Raw genomic sequence first — 22146 nt, forward strand, 5'->3', positions numbered from 1 at the left:
ACTGTCTAAAATAAATAACTGATAAATTTGTCAGGGGAGCTAGGACACTGGGATGAAATTTTCTTTTGTAGAGAAAGGCTTTTCACCCAGCTGGCTTCCCAGAAGACATTAAACAGTGTATAGTGGAATGGCCCCTTGGGCAGTTATGGGGAATCTCTGCCTGTACAAATATTCACAGCTCTTGATGAAGCCAGGAAAGACCTGCATTTCTAAAAGGACTGTATTTCTATAAAGCTAAGATTTCTGAAGACAAAGGTACCATCAAACACCAATTAAAATAACTGCATGGTCATTGCAGGATTTACTATTGTCAGTCAGACAGGGAGAAAATTGTCAGCCTGATTCAAGCCTGATTGAAAATTGTCAGCCTGATTCTTCCTGTTTGTATCACCAAAAAGAGCTGGCATATATATATATGAACATGATGATGACCATGCTTTTCCATCTTGCACAGTGGTTGAGATGGAAATAAGAATTGATAGGCTTGTGTGTTAGCATGCCTTTTAGAACTTCTGTCACAATTGTTTTTCAAGATGCTGAGCTATAAACTATGATCCCAGTATTCCCTTGCATTTGCTTCCACATAGAAAATCTGCCTAACAGCACTTCCATTGGGATTGAAGAGCAAAAAGAAATTGTATTGCATACGTCAAGGAGAAACACTTTTCAGAAAGAATATAAAAGCAGTAAAACAAAGATGTACAAAGGGTTTTCCATGATACCACTAAACAGAAATCTATTAGAGAACAAATGTTGTTTATAGGAACAAGCTTTTGTAAAACAAGGAATCTAATTAATTCATTAGTAGGACTGGGGCATTTAGGTACCTGAATGTAAAGGGAAGTCACATCTTCTTCAAGTAAGGAGCTGAAACTTTTTTCCTGAACAGGAGAAAAATAGGACATTTTGAAGACTCTAGGGCTGCCAGCATGAACAACATTCTCTGACAGTATGTTAGGAAGTACAGCCTTTACAGAATGGACTTTAATGTTAACCCAAAGAAGCTGTGTGTTGGAGGTCAAGAAGCAGATAGAGAAGAGAAACTTGACAAAATCAGAGTTAGGCTTGCAAATGGCTCAAAAGCTGGATAAATACTTGATCTTAATTTTCACTAAAAAGGCAGTATTTAATCTGTGGACCTGAAAGTGGGACAGAAGGTAGAAATGGGTTTTATAATATCTGAGGTAGAAATTACATGCAAACCAGCTAGAATCCTGGTCTCCCTAAATTGTACAGTTTGTGGAGGGACACACACCTGTGACCACCTGTGAGTCAGTCCATCCAAAATCAGAATCTTCAGCTAGGGGTGATTTGGTTCTGCAGCTGGACATTTCCCTGAAACATGTGCAACCAGACTGGAACAATGCCATCCATACCAGGTAGAGCAGACTTCACATTCAAGTATTGAGGAAGAACTGGCTGGGAAGCTAGAAATCTTATAATGGCCACCTCAAATAAATAAACAAGCAGGCAGTGGTGTTTTGTTAGTGTGATAGCAACAGTCTTTAGAAACTATTTTTAAGAATTAATTAAAAATGCGATGCTTATAGATTAGAATTACTTAGGTTTGCTGACATTAGGGTTGCATCACACTGACCTCATAACTGTGACTGATGATTTATTTTCCAGACACAAGTAATGTAAAAGATCTCATTTGCCTTCAGGAAAGCATTGATTATAGCTCTGTTTCAGGAATTATATAAATGAAGGTTATCAGGATTATTACAAGAACTGTAAACTAGTTAATGAGTTGGTCAGAAAGGAAATGTCATTAGGCTGTAAGTATTAACCTGTAGGGAGGCTACTCAACAAAGATTAGATTGCTGACTGAGCTCATTTTAATCTTTTTTAAATGCTCTCAACAAAGTAAAAGAGTGTTGAAGAAATCCACCAATGACTCAAAGCTGAAAGGCAGTGTTGGTACAAAGGATTCTGGGACTTTAAATATATTAGGTGACCTCAAATGGCAGATATTAAATAGGTTTCAGTAACAAAAGTGCAAAGGTTTGGACTTAGGGACTGCAAAGAATAACCTCAGTTGTAAGTGAGGATCTTGGTTAGAAATGGCTAAAATGGAGGAAAACTTGGCTGATCACCCCTCACTCAAAGGCTGATGGTAAGATGTGACTGTGAAGAAAATAGTGTATGTTCCTAGCATGTGTTAATGCAAATATTCTTAGTATAGATAGGGAAGCAACAATGCCTTTGTATAATGTCCTGGTAAAATACCATACAAAATGCTGTGTGCATTCTGGTCAGACAGGAAAGCTTGATTTGAACTGGGGAATTTGGAGAACATATATTAAGAGGATTAAACCTGGATTTTCTTTCGTCCTGGAGAACAAAGGGTGATAGGATCTAAGGTGTCCCCCCATAAATGAATGGGGAAAGCAGCTAGCAAAAGGAGCTCTTTAGATTTTAAAATTTAAAAAGTTATAACAGCAAACTTGTCCATAAAGTAAAAAATATGTTTTCTGACCACCTGAGCAGTGAAGTTATAGTGAAGGAGATTAATTATTCATTGACCCTTGACCCATTTAATAAAAAGATCAAGAGGATCCCTTCTAGTCCCATGTTCCTCTGAAAATGCTCCAAGACTCCTACTAGCAACTTCAGTCTAAAGTTCATGAACTACAAGACTTTATTATTTCACCTAATATATATAATTACTGATAAAAAATTCATTATCATGGAACTTCCTAGAATTTTATTAGACTATAATTACTCATAAGTATTCAAATGTTACTGTTTAATGATTGTTCCTTTTTTACTTAATGCTGCAGCTTTGTACTTTTCAAATCCCATGCAGTCTACTGATCTTTGGAGATCAGTCATTATTCAAAGAACCTCAGGTTTTGGGCAACGCCAAACCTTCCTATTGGAAAGAGTTTAAGTGACCCATGTTGTTTTCATGATTATACTTAGTTTTCCTAGATAAAAGTCATCACATTTCAAAATACAATTTTTAAGGTAGAAAGAGCTACTATGTCCATTTAAAAAGGAAGCAAGAGGAATCACATGTTGGACCAAAGTCAGTTGTACAAGTGCAATGGATTCTAGAGCTTTAGATGAGAAGCAGCCTATCTTTGAAGATTATATCATGGTACAATAAAGTTTTGGGTTACTCATGATAGTAGCTTACACAAAAGATTCACTGTCCTGGCTAGGAATTAGGAGCAATTTAATTTCATTTGTTTTGATAGTTTAGTATGAATTACAATTAGAATACTGTTTGTTTTGATTTGCAGATGCGGTCTGTCGGACGAATATTTAAATTCATTGACATGCCAACAGAAGAGACAAAAAGCATTAAGCCACAGAAGAATAATCAGTTTTCAGATGCCCTTGTAATTGAAAACAGGCATGTGAAGGAAGAGAAGAACTGGCCATCTGGGGGCCAAATGACTGTGAAAGACCTTACAGCCAAATACGGTGAAGGTGGACCTGCTGTACTAGAAAACATTTCCTTTTCAATAAGTTCAGGGCAGAGGGTAAGACACTGTTTTATTGTGGTTTTTTCTGACTTCTATTAAGCTTAAGTATAAAATTGTCATAAACCTATTTGATGACCAGAGGATTTTGAGTCCTCTCAGATTTTCTAAATGAAATTGTTCCAAAACAAAATATTTTCTAAACTAACCAAAGAACAGAAATGACTTAGGATAAAATACATGTGCAACAGTTTCCCAAGCTGTATTCCTGTGCCTGGGATTCTGCTGCTGTGGAGAGGGAAGCTTGCTGGTGAATGCAGGTGCTGGGGACAGGCTGACCCGATGGGGCAGGGCACAGAAGAATACAGGGTGCCGTGCCAAGGGTAACGCACCGCTGGCTCCAGCGGCCGGAGCGTGGAGGTGCCGTCTCACCCATTCCATGAGGGCTCTGTGCCACCCTGAATTATTGTACTGCACACCATAAACAGCTCTATTCTTACAGGATTGACAAACCTCTCTAATCCTCACGTGTGTTTGGGGCTGTGTTTGAGAAAGGGCTTTAGCTTCAGGACAGCACTTAGGTAGAAGTTTAACACTTTGCTTCAAGTTCGTGCTAAAGGCTCATCCTTGGTGGAATGGGAAGAAAGGCTTGTGATATCCTGAGCTGAAGGCATGCAGAGGAAGAGGAGATTTTAACTGTCCCATGTAAATGAGAAAACAGGTTCAGTGACAGCTTCCTGGCCTTGACATTAGGCACATATTCACTCCTAATTTGGATAGCACCAGTCTTTGCCAGGTTTGGTAGCTTTGTCTTGGTTTACATGAACTGAATGTTTCATCTACTAAGTTTGAGGGCACCAAAATTTTGAACCCAGAGTTCTGACTTCCTGTAGCACCATCCTGAAGGCATTCTGCCTTTGAGATACCTGTGACTCCTGGAAGATTTTCTGGTAGATTTTCTTCCTGGAAGATCCCTTGAAGCAATAGAGTAAGGAAAATGAAAGACACTTTTGTACTGTACAGAGATGGGGGGAGAGCAGTAAAAACAAAAATCCTTTTCTCAAGGGCTGTGATTCAAGTTTTGTGATCAACCCTGGAGTCAGATGCTCCTTAAACTGGAAAGAATTTGTCTCTACTGCATAGGTAGTACACCAAGAAGGAAATAGGAGTTCTCCTCTGCCGAGGGATGGAATGGAATGGAATGGAATGGAATAATCATCTAGTCCCACTGCCTTACCACTTAATAGCTGTCCAGAAGTTAAAGCATATTATCAAGCCCTTTAAGACTTACAGGTTTGGAGCATCAATCACCTCTCTAGGAAGTCTGTTCCAGTGTTTCACCACCATCTCTAGTAAAGAAATGCTTCCTAATGTCCATTCTTACCCTCTCTGGTGCAGCTTTAAACCCTTTCCACATGTTCTCTCACTGGATCCCAGGGATAAGAGATCAGCTGCCCCTCAGCCTCCTCTCCAAACTAGACAAGCCCATATTCCTGTTCACTCATCACAGGACATTCCTTTCAGCCCTTTCACCAGCTTTGTTGCCCTCCTCTGAGTGCATTCACTCACCTCCACATCCTCCTTAAACTGCAGAGCCCAGAACTGCACACAGCACTCCCATTGAGGCTGCTCCAAAGCTGAATAGAGTGGGATAATCACCCCTTCTGCCCAGCTGGTGCTGATGCTGTGTTTGATCAGCCCAGGATGGGCTTTGCCCTCTTGGCTGCCTGGGCACACGGAGCTGACTCACGTTGATCCTGCTGGCAGCAGCCCCCTCAGATCCCTCTCTGCAGGGCTGCTCTGCAGCACTCCTCTCCCAGTTTATACTTGTGCCTGGCATTGCTCCATCCCAGGTGCAGAATCTGACATTTGAATTCTTCAATTGCAGTTAAATACTGCTCAGTGTTTCAAACTATCAGATTTCTCTGCGAGGCCTTGAGTCCTCAAGAGAGTCAACAGCATTTCCCAGTTTGGTGTCATCAGCAGCTTTGCTCATGGTGCATTTGACTCCTGCATCCAGATCATTGCTGAATACATGGAAGAGAACTGTCCCTAGGATTGAGCCCTGAGGAGTACTGCTGATGGCAGTCACCAGCCAGAGGTAGCTCCATTCACTACAAGCCTTCAGCCATTCTTCAGTATGGTCACACTACAAAAGCAGCCCACACTCAGACAGGACAATGTTAGCTGTGTAAACCCAGATGTAAGCAGCATCTTGGAGTTTGTTGGTGGTTACTGTAAATATTTGCTTTTTCTGGCAATAGGTCAGCTCCCCTACAAGGGAAACACAACTTTAAAAAAACCCTGAAACCTGTATTACTATGTTTCTTCACACCCTAGACATAAGAAAAATCAGCATCAACTGGGCAGGTTGAGGGCTTGCACAGATGCTTAGAGGTGTCCAATGGGATGACATCTCCTGTAACCACTGCCTCTGCCCCAAGCTACCCCACTAATCAGAGTTAGGCCCTTTATTTTCAATCATATGAGAATGGAGTAGCTTACTAGGGTGATCCAAATGCACTCCCTACTTATTTTTTGGTTTCTGGATGTGATTTTGCTGATGAGGGCTTCCTGGCAAAGTGAAGGGAAAAGGCCCAAAGAGCTGGGCTGATCAGTGCAAGATAATAGACAAGCAAATTTCTGTCCTTTAGCTAAGGGTAGGCTAAAATATTTTTCATCTAGTTAATTCTAAAAAAACAAAGAATAGTCTCCCCAGTGTTTGATTCCTCCTTTGCTGTAGGCTTTTATCATTCCCACATAAATGATGTTTGCTATCCCATTGAGATCCATCTGGACTGTTCTTCACTTCTGAGACCTTTAAGGCTTTTGCCTTAGTCTGTGATTAATATGTGAAGAGTATTAAATGTTTGCTTGTATGATTTGCATTGCAGGTGGGCCTTTTAGGAAGAACAGGTTCAGGAAAAAGCACTTTACTTTTTGCATTTTTAAGACTGCTGAATACAGAAGGGGATATCCAGATTGATGGAGTCTCCTGGAACACGGTCAGCGTGCAGCAATGGAGAAAAGCATTTGGAGTGATTCCTCAGGTAATGAGATTATTGGATATTTTTGTGCCTTTATTTTCATTGGTTCTATATCTGTATGTACATGCATGCTTTTAAGATGTTAGTTATTGTATGCTGAGAAAAAAACCAAACCATGGATTTTGTGAAAAGGGGAGTGGCATGGATGGTGGAAGGATGCAATGATTCACAGCAAACTTTGCATTTTTAGGGTTTCTCTGCCTCTCCCACAAGAACTCTTCTAGAAATGGGTAGGTACAGCAAGCTCAAACAGAAGTGTTTCCAGCCTGCTTATCCCTGCCTCTCTGAGACAGTTTGCATTTTGATTCAGGATAAGATACTGCTACCTGAAGAAAAAAAAAAATACAATCAGTGTTCTCAGCTACTGTTTTCTGAAGCTCTACATCACATACTATGGTTAACATGTGGACACTGCACATTGCGTGTTTTCCCTGGCAGACTGGTAGCAAACATGTAAACCTAGGGCTTCTGAGTCTCTTGCCAATGTTCCTGCCACTGCACAGCATCTTGTATCAGTTACAGCTGTGGAGTATTTGTCTGAAAAATGAACTATATTGTCTGCATACAGTAACACTAAAATGTGATTGCTCACTGTAAAGGTAGAAATGAAAACTGATGGAATGAACTGCAGAATTTTAACTCCTTTGTACTTTTGATGTCTATCCTTACCAACAACACTGATATGTGAGTAACACATATTGACCATCTCTTCTTTGACAGTTTTACATCAGATAGTTCTTCAGTTTCCAAACATACACAATGTTTTCCATAACAGTATTCATTCCTTTGGAAATCCTGTGACTGTGGCAGACTAATTCAAGTAACACTTGATGGCAATCTTACCAATGAGTCACTCGTTGTATCAGGCGGCAGTGGGAGACTGACTGCAGATCAGCCTGCCATACTGGGAGGGGCCATGCAGCCTCTCCTGCCTTTATCCATCCATCCATCCTTGAGGGTGGCTACTAGCCCCAGAGACTGAAAAGTATGGTTTGATCCCCAGTCACCTTGGATGACCTGCTCCTTGACACACCCACAAAGGAGTGGGCCAGCCAAGGTGCCCAAGCAGCCCCTTTTAGCTGTTAGCTGTCAAACCCTAATTCCCCATCCTGTCCCCACAGTAAAGCTGTTTCCATCTTGTTGCTGTAAAGATTTGATTTGGTCCCAGATAGTTTCCCATATGAGAAAGGTGCTTTTTGTCTTAGAAAGATGGTGATTGTATGGGTAGTATAAAGCAGTTGTTGCAGTGACTACATGAGGGACTTTAAAATAGTTGGAGAGACTCTGGGACAGCCAGACAGTTAAACATAACAATGCCTTAAATTTTACAGCTGTCACTGTTAAAAGACACTGAAATATTCATGCTAGAAGAAAAATGGCCTTGATTTTGCAAACACAAGGAGGACTCAGAATTCAATTTTTCGATGGCTTCCCTTTCAAATATGTTATTCCATGGTAGCCCAAGTGCCATTTATTTAGAGTCGGCATACAAAGCAGGCCCAACTCTCTTTTCTTTGTGCATTTCATGCTCTGAAATTTTCTAGAGGCAGCAATTTTTTAGCACTTTGACCTTGTCAGAACAGACCCTTTCTTCCCTGCCACGTTACACCCTTAACAAACCGAGCCTAACAGAGCGGTGTTGAGTCCACGTGTTGCATTCATTTCTTACCTGAGCTCTGCCAGTCACACACTGCCTGCAGAGCTGAGGCTTGCTTGGCAAGCTACCATTTGATAACTGACCTCTTGTCACCACTTCTGTCCTCTCTTCAACATTTTCATATCTATCTATTCCTTTAAACTTTTATTTCGTTATTACAGCTGGCTCAGTTCTGCAGAGTGATTGTTGCTTGCGAGTATGAAAAAATTCAGCTCCCCCATTCAGATCAAGGCAGCTGTGCAGTGAATTGCATGTGCAGCTGCTTGTAATTAGTTTAGAGGACAGGTATGTTATACAGCTGTCTTTTGAAGCATAGCTGTACAGGATGAAGGATGCTTTTACCAGTAAGGTATGTCTGCACTGGAAAATTTTCCTATACAGCCAAGTATACATTTCTGTATTGGAAGGGGCTTCCTTATCTCTCTCATAGTGATCTTTTTGTTCTCAGCCTTTTGCCCTTTGGGATGTGGTTGCCCACCAGAATTTCTGTGTTCCATCTCCAGCTGTCCTTGGGAAGGCATGGACTGAGAAGTAATCTGAATGCTTGGTAACAAGCAGTCTCATTGTCCCAGTGAAAATATGAGGGATAATTCTCATAGCTGAGCAGTCACTAATGGTATAGAAAATATCATTCTCCAGCCATCAGCAAAATGCAAGAGACATTTATTACATGAGCATATAACTTGCCCTTCTGCTAGTGAGGTGCATTGTTAGTTCATTGTTAAAATTACACATTTAGTTCACATTTGGAAGTCCCTGATACATGGATCAATGCCAAATAATCCCAGCCCTCCATTCTCTGTAAGGTCATGAGAGTTGCCAGCCTGTTTGCATGCTTCAGCTCACAGCACTTGTCCCAAAGCCTTGGCAAAGAACTGCACATTATGCCTCAAAAGTTCCCACATTCAGAACAAAATGGAGTTTTCAGCAGCCCTTTCCCAGCAGGAAAGAGAAATTGCATATGCCACCCTGCCTTTCCCAGCAGAACAAAGGGAGCCTTTTGTTCTTTGCCATTCACCTAAAGCTTCAGAATGGAAAAAAAGTTGCCTTTCCTTTCCTGGGAGGCTCTCCTACAGCAACACCTGGATATTCACTGTCTCCAGGAGAGGCTTCGCCAACAAAAGGAGAATGGAGTTCTACCTGAGGCATGCTTCCTCCTGAAAATTTTCCAACACTCTCCTTCATTCCTTAACCCTAAGTTTCCCAATTTAATAGAAAATAAGTGCTTTTCCAGTGTGGGAACTTCACTAAAGCACCACCACATGGCACACACAGAGTCCTAAGACTCTGCTCTCTGCTCCATGCAGGCTGTGCTGGAATGACCTGCAGGGTGGTCAGGGATCACATGGAGCAGAAGCAAAGGTGAACCCCTTGTTTCTTTCAGTATCTCAAATCTGGCTGTCATGCCTTGTAGAGGTGTGAAGGGTTAAATGATATAAAACATATTTCCTGAAGCACTCACAAGGAAGTTCCTTGCTGTAGCTTCTCACATGGCTGTGCTGCTGAAGCCCAGCCTGCCCAACACTGCTCCTACAGGCTGTCATGCTCCCAGAAACAATTGCTCCACTCACACCAGGCTGTACTTTTGCACTCATTATCTCTTCTTCCTGGACAGGCCTTTCTGATGATTCTCCTGAGGGTATTTGCCCACCACATTTCCAGAGTGAGGATTTCCAGCTGAATTAGGTTTCAACACAGTAAGGCTTTAATGCCTGGGTCCTCATGCAGATTGCATCCTGAAGTATTTAATGGAGTCAGATTGAGGACATGCCTTCAGAAATTTGTGTTTGAGGGGAGAACAGGAGACCTGCAGTTGATTTCCAGTTAAAACAAGTGATGAGAGACCTGAGACCCATGAGGTGCTGCTAGCTCTGAGGAAGGGCATGACTTCTGATGTTTTATTTAGTGTTATTCCATGCATCCTGGTGGATCACACAGTTTTCTACATGTAAATACTCCATATAGAGTTAAAATCTAGCTTAACATGGAGAAAAAGTTTTCTAGAGTTTGCAGGACTGCCAGCTGACAAAAAAAAATTGCTTTGCTCTTTTATTTTACTGAAGAAGTGAAATTTTGCAACTTTTATCTTTGTAGTTCCAGTTTTTCAGCAGCTGTCACATTCTATTCATTGTATATGTCTGTCTGTCTGTCTGTCTGTCTGTCTCCAGCACTATTTCTCATACCCTTCAGGCCTGCTTACTTTTGGAGGTCATAGCTGCTTTGTGGTGTGCCAGCACACTCCTGCCTGGTGCAGCTGCTCAGCAGGGCCACTTCCCAAGGTGCTCCCAGAGAGGATCCTGCAGGGCACTGGGATGAGGCAGCATCACCATGGTGGGGAGTGTCTGCTGCATCAGACCCATTCACAGAGCAGCTGGGGATGTTAATTAACAACCCCTCATGCTCATGCTCATTCTGGGCAGTATACAGGTTGAACCCATACATCATAGGTTCAGTGTTGCCAGGGGCACAGCACTTGTATTTACCAGAAAGCTCTATGGCAGGCAGATGTTTTGTCCCTAAAGGACACTTATGAAAACAAATCCTCTAACTTTGCATCTGCAGCTAAAGCATTCACACAGTAACTTGATTTTACTTCGTGTTGATATTGCTGTTATAACACAGGCACATTTGTCCTCCAGCCCTGGGGCATGTGGGAAGAAGAGTCCATGGGTCTTGCTGAGGACCTGCACACAGACTGCAGCAGCAGCTACTCACAGCCAGGACACTCTTACTCCTTAGCAGCCTCTTGTCAGCTGATCCTTAACTCTTCTGTAAGCGTTTCCTTAGGTACTCTGGGGTCTTGATTCTCCACATACCACATAAATTGCTTAGGAAGCTTATTGCCCCACACACCAATACACAGAGGCTGTAGCCACCAATGAGTATTTATGCCCTTCAGAAGGGTTGATTTGCAATATTTGGGGTGGTCAGAACATAAACATGACCATATTTATGTTTCTGAATGTTTTGTTTGTGGGTGGATGTCAAGTCTAAGAAACTGTTTGTTGTATAATCACACCTACTGTCATCCTGTGGGAATTTGAACAAGTGACCAAGAAGGAAATTATTTCAGATTTGCTGCCAGTCTACCCAGCCATCCATTCACTCTTCCAATGCTCTCCTTATTTCTACTTCTTCCATATTTATGAACAATGCAAGTCCTTCATATTCACTTTTGGGTGTTTTTGTTTCACTTTAGACTTCAAGTTTTTAAGAATGTGGAGAGATTTGTTTCTGCTTCTCTTCAAGCAGACCCTTAACTGCCCAGGTGACTCATATGGTATTTACTTAAATGAACCCTATATGATTTCTAATGAGCTGGGAGGAAGGAGGTGTTGAAATGGAGAGAGAAGTACCAGAATTCAGGACAATGAAATATTTACTTTGTGGGGATGAAAATCCAACCCTGCTTTTGGGAATAGCTTGCTTTTAGCGCCCTGCTTCTTAAAAGCACAGTTATTAGAAATAGCAGCAGCTTCAGAAGAAAGTTGTACCCCTTATTGCTCTGCCTGGTGCACTTCAGCAGGAATGTCTTTCAGCCCTATCTTCTTTAGAACTGGTTTGTTCAGTCAACTATTCTTTAGCACTGAGAAATGAAAACATGCATTCCATTAGGTAAATGTATGGGGCTCACAGTGTGAGCAAACCCACGTCTGACACTGTTTCCACAGCACTGCTGTTTCCACCACACCCACTCCTTGGAAGAACCTAATCCTGCTGCAAATATGTCACCCCACTCATGCCCCCGAACCGGTGCAGGGCATGGGAAAAGGACTGTGCTGTACTTCACTGAAGCTTTCACTGTTATTAACAAGAACAATTATAAGGGACTCTTTCCCCTTTGTCTCTACAAAAATTACTTCAGTGATTAATTTTTAGCTGAGTGTGGTTCTGCAGCTCTGTCAGTGTGTTGTTTGCCATGTGTTGAAGGTATCATTGCACTTAAATCCACCCCATTGAGTGCACAGCACCACAGTGCAGCTGCTTTTCTCCTCTGGTTTCTTGAATTAGATTTTCTTCTCTTTTAAACCAAATACGTTGGCAATGGCATGCATATCTTAATCTAGCAAATTAATTAATGTAATTTATTTTCCTCTGCAATGTTTACATTTTAATTAATAATAATTAAATTATTAATGTAAATGTGTGTATAAATCACTTTGAAATCTGATGAAAGAATGCCAAGTTCCCAGGCTGGGTCAGGTGGAAATCATGGTAGACAGGCCAAACTCTGGGAGAGCACTTGCTAAGTGTATTCTCTCTTATTTTCTGTTAGTACAGCTAGTCCTTCTCTGCTTTTGGTAGTGTTTGACTACCAAGACTCCAGGAACCTATGTGGCTGTGAATCACTGGCATTTCAACACATTTTCTCTTAATAAATAATTTGCTTAGAAAGACAGGAGAAAATAATTGTCTCAATTTTTTCCCCTTGGTATTTGTTGTGTACGTACACAGAAAGAGCAAGCAAATGGTAATATTTCTCAAGAAGGCACTTAAATTCTTTGAGAGCAAGTTCTCCCCACTACAAGCAGTGGGTGTACCTTACAGCATAGAAAAAACCAGTTTCTTAAATGTCCTACAGCCTCAGTGTCCCTTGAAGAATCTAATTCTCTCAGAAATCCAGCCCATGTAAAAAGAGATTCAACAAATATTTAATTTTGTCTGAGTCACTGCTTCTTGAGCTACAAAATGTGTATCTAAGGTATGATGGCCGAAATCTGCTTGCCTGAACTGATGGGGAAAGCAGAATGGAGTAGCAAACTTCAGCTGGAGAAGGGCGTGTTCTCTCTCAGCGCCAGGAAATGTGCATCCTCCTCCTCTCCTGCAGCGGAACCGGGGCAGGGCAGGGGCCGAGCAGGAGCCAGCGCAGCCCGCGGTGTCTGGCAGGGAAAGCTCACCCGGCGGGCTGGGGCTGCTGAGAGTGGGACAGTGGGACAGGGACCGGGACGTGGTGAAATGCCAGGGAGCGGAATGATGCTGAGATGTGCGTTTGGCTGCAATTTATTAGAAAAAAAAAACATTGATGGAAAACAGCTTAGGACAATGTCCCTGAATTTTGACAAATAAGCACTAGTTTTTCCTCTCTAAGAAAAATTGTGGGAACACACATTTTAGGTTGATAATTTTCTTTTGGTATGTTTGAATGTGTTTCACATAGTCAAGAATCAAAAATAGTTTTAAAATGTTTATTTCAAAATGAAAATGCAGGAAATGTTTTATTCTGAAAACTGCTGAAATCTGGGGGTTGCTGGTTTTCAGGCAAATTTGGCTAAGATTTTGTTAAAATAATTGCCAAAATCTTAATAAATAAGCATTTTCAAAATCACTTTTTTTTGAAAAGCATTTAAAAAAAATTAATAACCTGCAGTTAGCTCTATCTGGTAATTGCAGAAGGTTTTTCTTTTGTCTATATGCTTCACAATTTCCAATGTTTTATACAATGTTTCAGGTTATCTATCTACCTGTGTCTGTATGTCTTTTTTCTTGCAGAAAGTGTTCATATTTTCTGGAAGTTTTCGGATGAATTTGGATCCTTATGGGCAGTGGAATGATGAAGAAATATGGAAAGTTGCAGAGGAGGTAAAGCTATTCAGTGTCATTTGTCTCCCTCTGGTGATGTGGTTGCAGCAGGGTGCTGTGTAGGTCTAATGATTGCCATATTTTACATTTATGTAGACTCTTAAGAAACAAGGGCAGGGGAAAGGTCATGCTGTGCTACAAACCATATCTATTATGTCTTATACAAATAGTTCACTTCTCAGGCCAATGGGAAGCCAGCTGGGAGGAGCTCTCTTCTCTGACAAGGCATTCAGGCTCTTGTTCTGCTTGTGTCATGGAGCTTCCTGTGCCATGGAAAATAAGAGTCATGGAATGTTAGAATTCCGAACCTGAAGGTTGTCTTCTAATATTTTGTTGAGTTTTCCACAACATTTTTTTTTCCAATTCCCAAGGTTAGGGGCCAGATTCTGTTTCCATGTTGCACTGGTGCCACACATTGCAGATGTCAGGTGCCACTCTTGGCTCTGACAGTGCTCCATGGGTTGCAGAGGTGTCTGTAATGCCCAGGAAAAGTCAGGTGAGCATTACAGGAGGCAAGGGGCTGCAGCCCAGAAAGTGGGTACCTTTTTCCAAGGTACAGATGACCTAATTAATACAGACCTAACCATACATTGGTGCCACTTTCCTTCGCTGCAAGTCTGAAGTATCAAAAAGTGCTTACAAGTGTGGGACTTAATGTGAAAGCTTCCTCCTTTCCTATCCAGGATGTTAACTCTGCCTCTGCTTGCTTTCTTGGGTTTTTCTAATTTCTTCCCTATATTTGGAAAAGAGGAAAGCAGACACGTTCTGTAAGTTACTGTCAGATGAAAATATAATGACATTTTTGTTTAGATGGTGTGACAGCAGCTTTTCAGACAGCCCTAGTGGAGGCAACAGTGTGCTCAGTGCTGTTTCTCTGCTTCTCTGAGGCTCAGGAAAAAATTTAGTGTGGATCAATATCCTCTTTCTTGAAGAAGATAAGCTCTCCTGCTTTGGACGATTGTTTCTAGTGTGTGTTTGAACTGAGCTTGGGATTTTAAAGAGCTAAACCTGATTTACAATGGCGTGAAAAAAATTTTATTTTGAAGTGTTTATCATTAAGGAGTTGGGCAAATCTGTATTTGATACGGAGGTTTTCATTGCACAGGCAAGAATGCAAAGCAAATAAAAAAAGAACGAGCTGTAATGGTTTTTACTAGGAGTGATTGGATTGTTTACCAAGTTCATGCTCTTGAAGTCTGGCTCAGCAGTGAGTCAGTGTAAGTTTGGGAGCGCGGCACAGAAATGAGCTGTCAGCTTATTCCAGACCCATGTTGACTGCTGACGATTTAGAGGATCCTCCTGAGATCAGCATCAGCTTTTTACACTCCTTGCAATCAGCTGCAGAGAACAAGGCCTTGTCTGATGCATTTTTTATTGCTCCCATATTTCAGCACCTGAATCTGTCAGACTTGTGTTGACTTGTGAGCTTAAGTCTTACTCCTGCAGTCAGCTGTCTGAACCCTATGGGTACATGGAGAGACCTTGTGCAGTTTTAAGAAGAAAGGACCTTTTCCATCCATTGAATGCAGAATTTCATTAAGGACACAATGCTTGTTAAAAAGAGAACAAGGAACAAAACACTGGCCTTAATTTGCATAAAAATCAAAGCACGAGCTCTTCAGAAACACAACACATATACCCATACACCACAGTTTAATTTTGTTTCCATGCAAAGTGAAACCCCTTTGTAGGAATTCCAATTTTTTGTTTTCCCTGAGATGCAAATTAGTTGCAGATCAGTAATATTTAAAAAATCCAAGGGAGCTGGCCTTTATAAATTTCTGGAGTTTCATTACATTTTTATAGTGTTTTATAGAGCCATGCAACTCACATATATTTCCTAGTTTTCATGTTTTGTAAAAATGTCTCTTGAAACTCTGCTCATGAGGCCAAGGACCATAGTTGGTTTGGATCTGTGGAAGATGGAAAGCTTTGCAGGGAGGTGTAAATCTCCCAAGGAGAGCAAACAGGAGCACTGGAAGAAACAGTCAGAAAACATCTCCTGGGCTGGACTCTGATTTCTGGTCCAAAGGCAGCAGCTTTACTTGGCATGGGCACCTCTCTAAACACTTTGTCACCAGTGCCAGAGGGAAGCCGCCTCCTGCCTGCAGTATAACCAAAGTGCAGAAGACCTTTGGGGCAGCAAAAGGAGCACCTGGAAACACTGTCAGAGCTGTAGAGACAATGGCCATGGTGACTGGAGTTATTTTCTGTTGTTATAATGTAGCATATAAATTTTGGTCATTTATTTTTAAACTCCTACTAACCAAAGAGGCCTGTTTTCCTTTCAAAAATCGCTTTCCGTAGCATTTAGAATTATGTAAATGATTACCACAGTCAGCAGTAATTATGTCTTGCCAACCTTTTGTGTCCTTTTTTCTCTGGCAGGTTGGGCTGAAGTCTGTAATAGAGCAATTTCCAGGCAAGCTTGATTTTGTTCTTGTGGATGGAGGCTGTGTCCTCAGCCATGGCCACAAGCAGCTGATGTGCCTTGCCCGGTCAGTTCTCAGCAAAGCTAAAATCTTGCTGCTCGATGAACCAAGTGCTCACCTGGACCCTGTGTATGTTTTGTTCATTTGTTCTGTTTTGTTTGTTAACATGGAATAGGAAAACCCATGAGGCAGCACCATCTAAGGAGATCTTTTGTAACTTGTGTGGCCTATTACTAAGCCTGATTTCAGTAATGCATGTTGGTAATTCTGTGCAGGGGGCCAGGGAAGCCTGGCTACAGCCTTTACTCTATGGCTGATAGGTTCTTTGACAGCAGAGATGCAGCTGAGGCACCACAGAGCTGTGTCCCTGCTGGTAGCTCTACAACCCACAGCCAGGCTGTTGCACATGAGTGTTATGGGCCTGTGCAGTTATGGGCATGCACATTGCATCGTTTGTTTGCCTTTCAGAACTTCCCAAGTGATCAGGAAGACCCTGAAGCACGCGTTTGCCAACTGCACGGTGATACTCTCCGAGCACAGGCTGGAGGCAATGCTGGAATGCCAGAGATTTTTGGTGAGCATTTCTCATGGGCTCACTTACTGCTCTCTCACCACATTTGATGAACATGCAAAACACACCAAGTGGAAATGATGTTTTCTGGATTGATGGGGGTCATTCAGGGCAGTTAAGCAACCTACCCACTGGCAGAACTGCAGCAGGCTCCTGTTTGCTCCTTCACCTGATCTGTGACAGATGAGCTGGGTCATGTTCTGGAGGAGCAAAAAGGAAAGTTTCAACCAGAAGGAAAGTTGTGTAGATTATCCAGCTGATCGAGCAGCTGGTGCCTTATATTTTTGATTGGCTCAGGAGATTCAGAAAAATCTCAGCATCTCACAGTTTTACAATTGCAAATGTAGAATCAGCTACACTTGAGCCATAGGAGGCTGCCTGGGGAAGAGGAGTTTCCTAGTATGTGATGATCACAATTGCTGACTTCTTTAAACAAGCCATGTAAATATTGCTTTCACATGTAATCAAGGGGACAAATTACCAGAGTCCTGGAGTATTTCCTTTGTTACATAAAAATGGTTAGTAAAGAAAAAGCAAGTTACGCAAATTGTTCTTAAAAATAAGGTTCTTTTCTCTGTATTTTTTTCACTCTTCTGTGAGAGGGCATATAAATTTTATTAGCAGAATGAAACATGGTTTTTGATGTGTATTTGATTGGATGCATTAGCACAGCAGGAGGAACAGTGCCTGGAGTTAAAGCAGTCTAATCAGTAGGCAGGTTGTACATCCCTTTGGATGTGCTGCTCCTTGTTGTGAGCTGGACTCAGCCTTGCCCCCAGCAGGCAGGCAGCCTCACCTCTGAAAAGGCTTCCCACCCTCCAGACCACATTTTAGCAACAGAGATGCTGAAAGTTCTCTCCTGTCAGACCTGTGCCCTTACCAAAGATGAGCTGACATTGCAGTGCCAGTGAAGGAGCCTGATTTTTCCTTGACTCCTGCCTCACAGTGAGACTGGCACAACCCTACAGGGTAAACTTGTTGCCTCCTTCAAACAGAGGTGAGCAGTGCTTCCTTGTTTAGTGAGAAGAGAGCAAAGAAAGGCTGGCACCTTGCTGGCAGCCTTCTCTCTCTGCTTGTGATAGAAAAATTAACGCTTTCTTAGCTGGGCGGTCTAGCAGTGCCAGGGAAATGTCAAAGTACTGGGAGACTTCAATAAAGGGACTCAGAGGTAAAACCAAGTCTCAAGGAGAAACCAGCCAGTGCAGCAGCACTTTGTAATTTGGGCAATAGACACCTTTTCCACATGTTCAAATTTTAATGCATGTTTTTGTGGTTTTAATTAGAAACTAGAAATTAGACTAGAAATCAGAAATTGTTAGAAGATGTTTGCCCTGTCTTCATGTCTCTTCCCTGCTCCATTAGCTGAATTCTGTCAACACCACCACTGCTCATCTAACAGAGTGATGTTTCTCCAGGTGATTGAGGACAATAAACTGAGGCAGTACGAATCCCTTCAGAAGCTGCTGAACGAGAAGAGCTCCTTCAGGCAGGCCATCAGTCACGCTGAGCGCCTTAAGCTCCTGCCAGCACACCACAGAAACTCCAGCAAACGTAAACCCCGACCCCAAATCACTGCCTTGCAGGAGGAGACGGAGGAAGAAGTGCAGGAGACAAGACTGTGAGATACTGTGTAGAGACCTTTGTGGAGTGAATGGTCAGCAGTGCCCCATCGTGACAGGACCAGCACTTCTGAAGCTGCCTCAGCCATGCACAAATTCAGCCTTCCAGGAGGTGTTTACTGAAGTGACCGCATGAGCATGTGGGAATTGCTTCCCTTCTGTGGTTAATCATGTGCAAGTTAGCACACTCTTTGAGGTTTTGCCACTTATAGTGGTGAAACCAGATTTCTTTTGGAAAGCTGCTCTCATTGGATACAAACGAGATGGCAAGCAGAAGTAACCTGCCTAGCCTGACATAATTGTTTCAGAAAACTTTTAGAAAGGTTCTTGCTGAGAGGACTAGATAGCAGGAAGAATGTTTAAAAAAAATCAAACCTGTGTGGAAAATAGAAAAATCAGTATGTAAAAAACTTCTGTGGATTCACTTCCTGCAACTGAATTAAGGGACAATATCAGCAAGGCACACAGAAAACTTCCTCCTCTTTGTTTTCCATGCAGCGACTGTAATTTCAGCTTAGCAGGAAAGGCCAAATGCCACATGCATAGGTGAAAATGAAGGAAGAGAGGATATTGTCTTGGAAGCCAATCAACATCTGTCATGTCTCCACAGTTAAGGGAGAATTGGTATTTCCTCTGAAAACCAAGGAGACTGTTAACCTGACCCTGCACACACTCACAGTTGGATGAGTGCAGGCTGACATCAGTATCTAGCAAAAGGTAGGACTCCTGGCAGTGGACCTGTAACAGCCTGTATAGGTCTGGCATCTTTATATGCTTTTTACTTCGGCCTAATGAAAAAAAAAAAGGGGAAGAAACCTCTCAGAAGTAGACTTTAATATTGAAATTAACTTTTATACTCTTCTGGTTTGCAGTTTTATTATGGAACTGAATGTTCTCTAGGATATTTTATTTATTTTAATATTGTTGAAAATTTTGCTAAGGAAATTATGTATTTTAAGAGTGATTACGTACTATAAAGAAAAATATATTTGTACAAAAAGTTTTATATTTGGATTGTTGCAGGGATATTTTGCTACTAGACTTTGATGTCTCATTATGCTAGAGCTGTTGAAAACGAGGGCAGCCCCAGAGTTTGGCCAGGTACTGTCCAATGCTGTCTTTGTGCACTAAAGTATTCTAGTGATATACAGATGTTTTAGATTATTTTTTTCTTTAAATAAATTTTTAAAGAGAGAAACTGCCTGTATGACACATTACAGCTCTCCCTGCCCCCCTTAATGGGGCAGGCGCTGGACACCGAATCTGCTACTTCCACTTCAGCCATTGCTGCCTGTCACAAACACGGCCTTAATTTTTAGCAGCAGCTCCCTGCTCCGGGAAGGCGGCGGCTGGAAGCGCGGCCCGGGCGGCACTAGGTGGTGCTGCGGGCCTCAGACGCTGCGGCGCGGCCTGCGCTAGGCCCGGCTGCCCCTCAGAGCCCGAGCCCTGCAGCTGCGAAGGGCAGCACAGGCAGGGCTTGGACTGAACTCCTTCAGGCTTGGGCTGAACTCCCTTCAGGCTTGGGCAAAACTCCTTCAGGCGTCCTGGAGCAGCAGCTGGCCTGGGCTGCCCCCGGCTGGGCGCTGCTGCAGGTGGCGCTGGGTGCGGCAGAGCCCGCAGGCACCGGGGCTCACTCTGGAGCTGCTCGCCCTGCGTCCCGTTGGTTTCCCTCTAGCTCTGTCCCCCTCTGCATACCTTTTGGCCTTCATTACACATTTCCTTTGCAAATATTTGTTGGCGGTTTTTTTCCTGCCCTGTCACTCATACTGTACTTTTATGCTTGTCTATCTTTAGCACTTACCTGGGTCTCTTTCCTTTCTTTCTGTGGGGTACACCTTGTGCTGCCTGATTTTCTCCACAAAGCAATGCCTCTTGCTCACAGAGCATTCTGCATACCCTTGGGTCTCAATTTCACCATGTCACTGTTTCTTTGCCACTAAGCTCTGCTTGATTCATAACAATGGAAAACCAACTGTGTATTGAAGTAGCATCACTTTTGAATCCCATCTCCACTCCCCTTATCCCCTCAAACTGTTCACCTCACACTGCTTGTCCCTTTTCTGACATAGTCAGCTCTCCATTTGTACAAGTCTTTACAGAGTATATGGCCAAGGCTGGCTGGGAGGCCAGGGCTGCTGAAGTGTGGCCAAGTCTAAGGAGGCGTGCCAAGGGTCGCTCTTGTTCAGGATGTTACTCAGAGTTACAGCAGACACACCAAGTGGGGGAATTTATAATCTAAATAAACAAGATGGTCAGAAAGATCAGCAGAAAAGAATGGCTGTCATTAGAACTGGTGCACGCTTCAGAGCTTGCGAAACTGTTCATGTTTTGTGTTGTTGTCAGAGTTAGAAGGTGGTAGGTAAGCTGAATTCAGCAGACGAGGATACATTTCAGGAAAGAAAATGATAAATGAAGCAGGAGCATGTAGCAGATGGGACACATAGAAGCTGCTGATACAAACACTCAGAAGGAGGACTTTGAAGGAAAAAGGAAATCAGTTGACTGATGGCCTCCACCCTGGGCTACAACACTCACTGAAACAGATCTGCCATCAGTGCCCAGCTCCCACCATCACACTGCCAGTCCCAAAGAGCCCAGGCAAGATGCTGCCCTCTCAGGGCAACTGAGAGGAGAGTGTGCTATTTCTTTCCAAACCACTGCTTCAGCTCCTTTGGAGTTCAGGCTGGAACAGGAGGTAAGTTAGTACCAGCCTCCATAAGGAGGATACCAGAGCCTCTCCTTCCCAACACAGGCTGAGCAGAGCATGTTACCTTCTAGAGTAAGTGTTCTTGTACCTGATGTCAGAGGGTGACAGCTCCCAGGGATGTTTGCCTGAAACTAATCTGGGAAGTTGCACATGCTGTTTGTGATGGAAAATGGAACACAAGAGAGAAGAGAGAAAATAAAAAAGTAGCAAATGAGGCCATAAACAGTGGAAGAACAAACAATGACCTTCATAAACACAGGCTGAGCAGTACTTAAGGGAATTTTTCTTCTCATGTGCTTTGCTTTGCATGCATTTTATAAAACAGATATAAAAAATACTCTTACCAGAGCACTTTTTCATTAAAACTACCTATACAGAGATGTGGGTGTGTACAACATACAGCCACAGAGAAGAGCATGCTGACTTTAATACTAGGTGTGGAGATCTCATTTTGCAGCCTTCTAACAAAAAAAGTTGAAAAGAGATTCTGTAGCTGTCCTTAAGCACAATGTAGAAGGGTGTCCACATTGCTATTACAGCACTAAGAAGCTCTTGGGAGAGCAAAGGCTAAGCAAGGATAGCCTAAACAAACTTGAACTATGCACACTTATCCATTTTCATAAATCTTATATACAAAATAACTGTACAAAGTAGCTTGATAATTGTCATTAGTGGGAACTGCTCAGTATCTCACTGGAGTCAAACACACCAGCTATTCCAACAAACAACTTTGTTTTCACAGTTGCTTAACTGGTGTCTTACCAGCTGTGCTTTTTTCATTAAATATCAATTTCCAAAGTCTTTCTAAAAATCCACCTCCTCCAGTTCTACAAGACTCAAATCTCTCAGGCTGTTACATCAGAGCTGCTAAACACCTGATGGCATCTACACTTTTTGAATTCTATCTACCCTGTTTAAGCAACATGCTTAAGTTATTTCTTAGCAACTTTAGGCCTTTTAAAGCATTTTCCTGTATTAATTGCTGGAGGTAATTTCAGAACTACATAATTTGTCCCATTTTATTTACCTAAAAAATGTTCTGGTGATTATTTTTTTCCTCATTTTTCTATTATCGATTTGGTATTTTTGGTTTATAATTCCT

The 22146-nt window shown here is 42.3% G+C and overlaps 1 protein-coding gene across 1 annotated transcript in view; it reads left to right on the top strand.

Moving 5' to 3' along the window:
- The window catches only part of CFTR (CF transmembrane conductance regulator), an 87958-nt gene extending 68615 nt beyond the window's left edge, over positions 1 to 19343 (top strand). The window contains exons 22-27 of the mRNA XM_071423703.1: positions 3249 to 3491; positions 6326 to 6481; positions 13626 to 13715; positions 16104 to 16276; positions 16616 to 16721; positions 18134 to 19343. Coding sequence (XP_071279804.1) covers positions 3249 to 3491; positions 6326 to 6481; positions 13626 to 13715; positions 16104 to 16276; positions 16616 to 16721; positions 18134 to 18340 — 975 coding nt within the window. The 3' untranslated portion in view covers positions 18341 to 19343. The remainder of the gene's footprint in view (positions 1 to 3248; positions 3492 to 6325; positions 6482 to 13625; positions 13716 to 16103; positions 16277 to 16615; positions 16722 to 18133) is intronic.
- The last annotated feature ends 2803 nt before the right edge of the window (positions 19344 to 22146 follow it).

This window comes from Agelaius tricolor, unplaced genomic scaffold (assembly GCF_023055355.1).
Source record: "Agelaius tricolor isolate 1412-34295 unplaced genomic scaffold, bAgeTri1.0.p SCAF_3, whole genome shotgun sequence".
In the NCBI taxonomy this organism is placed as follows: domain Eukaryota; kingdom Metazoa; phylum Chordata; class Aves; order Passeriformes; family Icteridae; genus Agelaius; species Agelaius tricolor.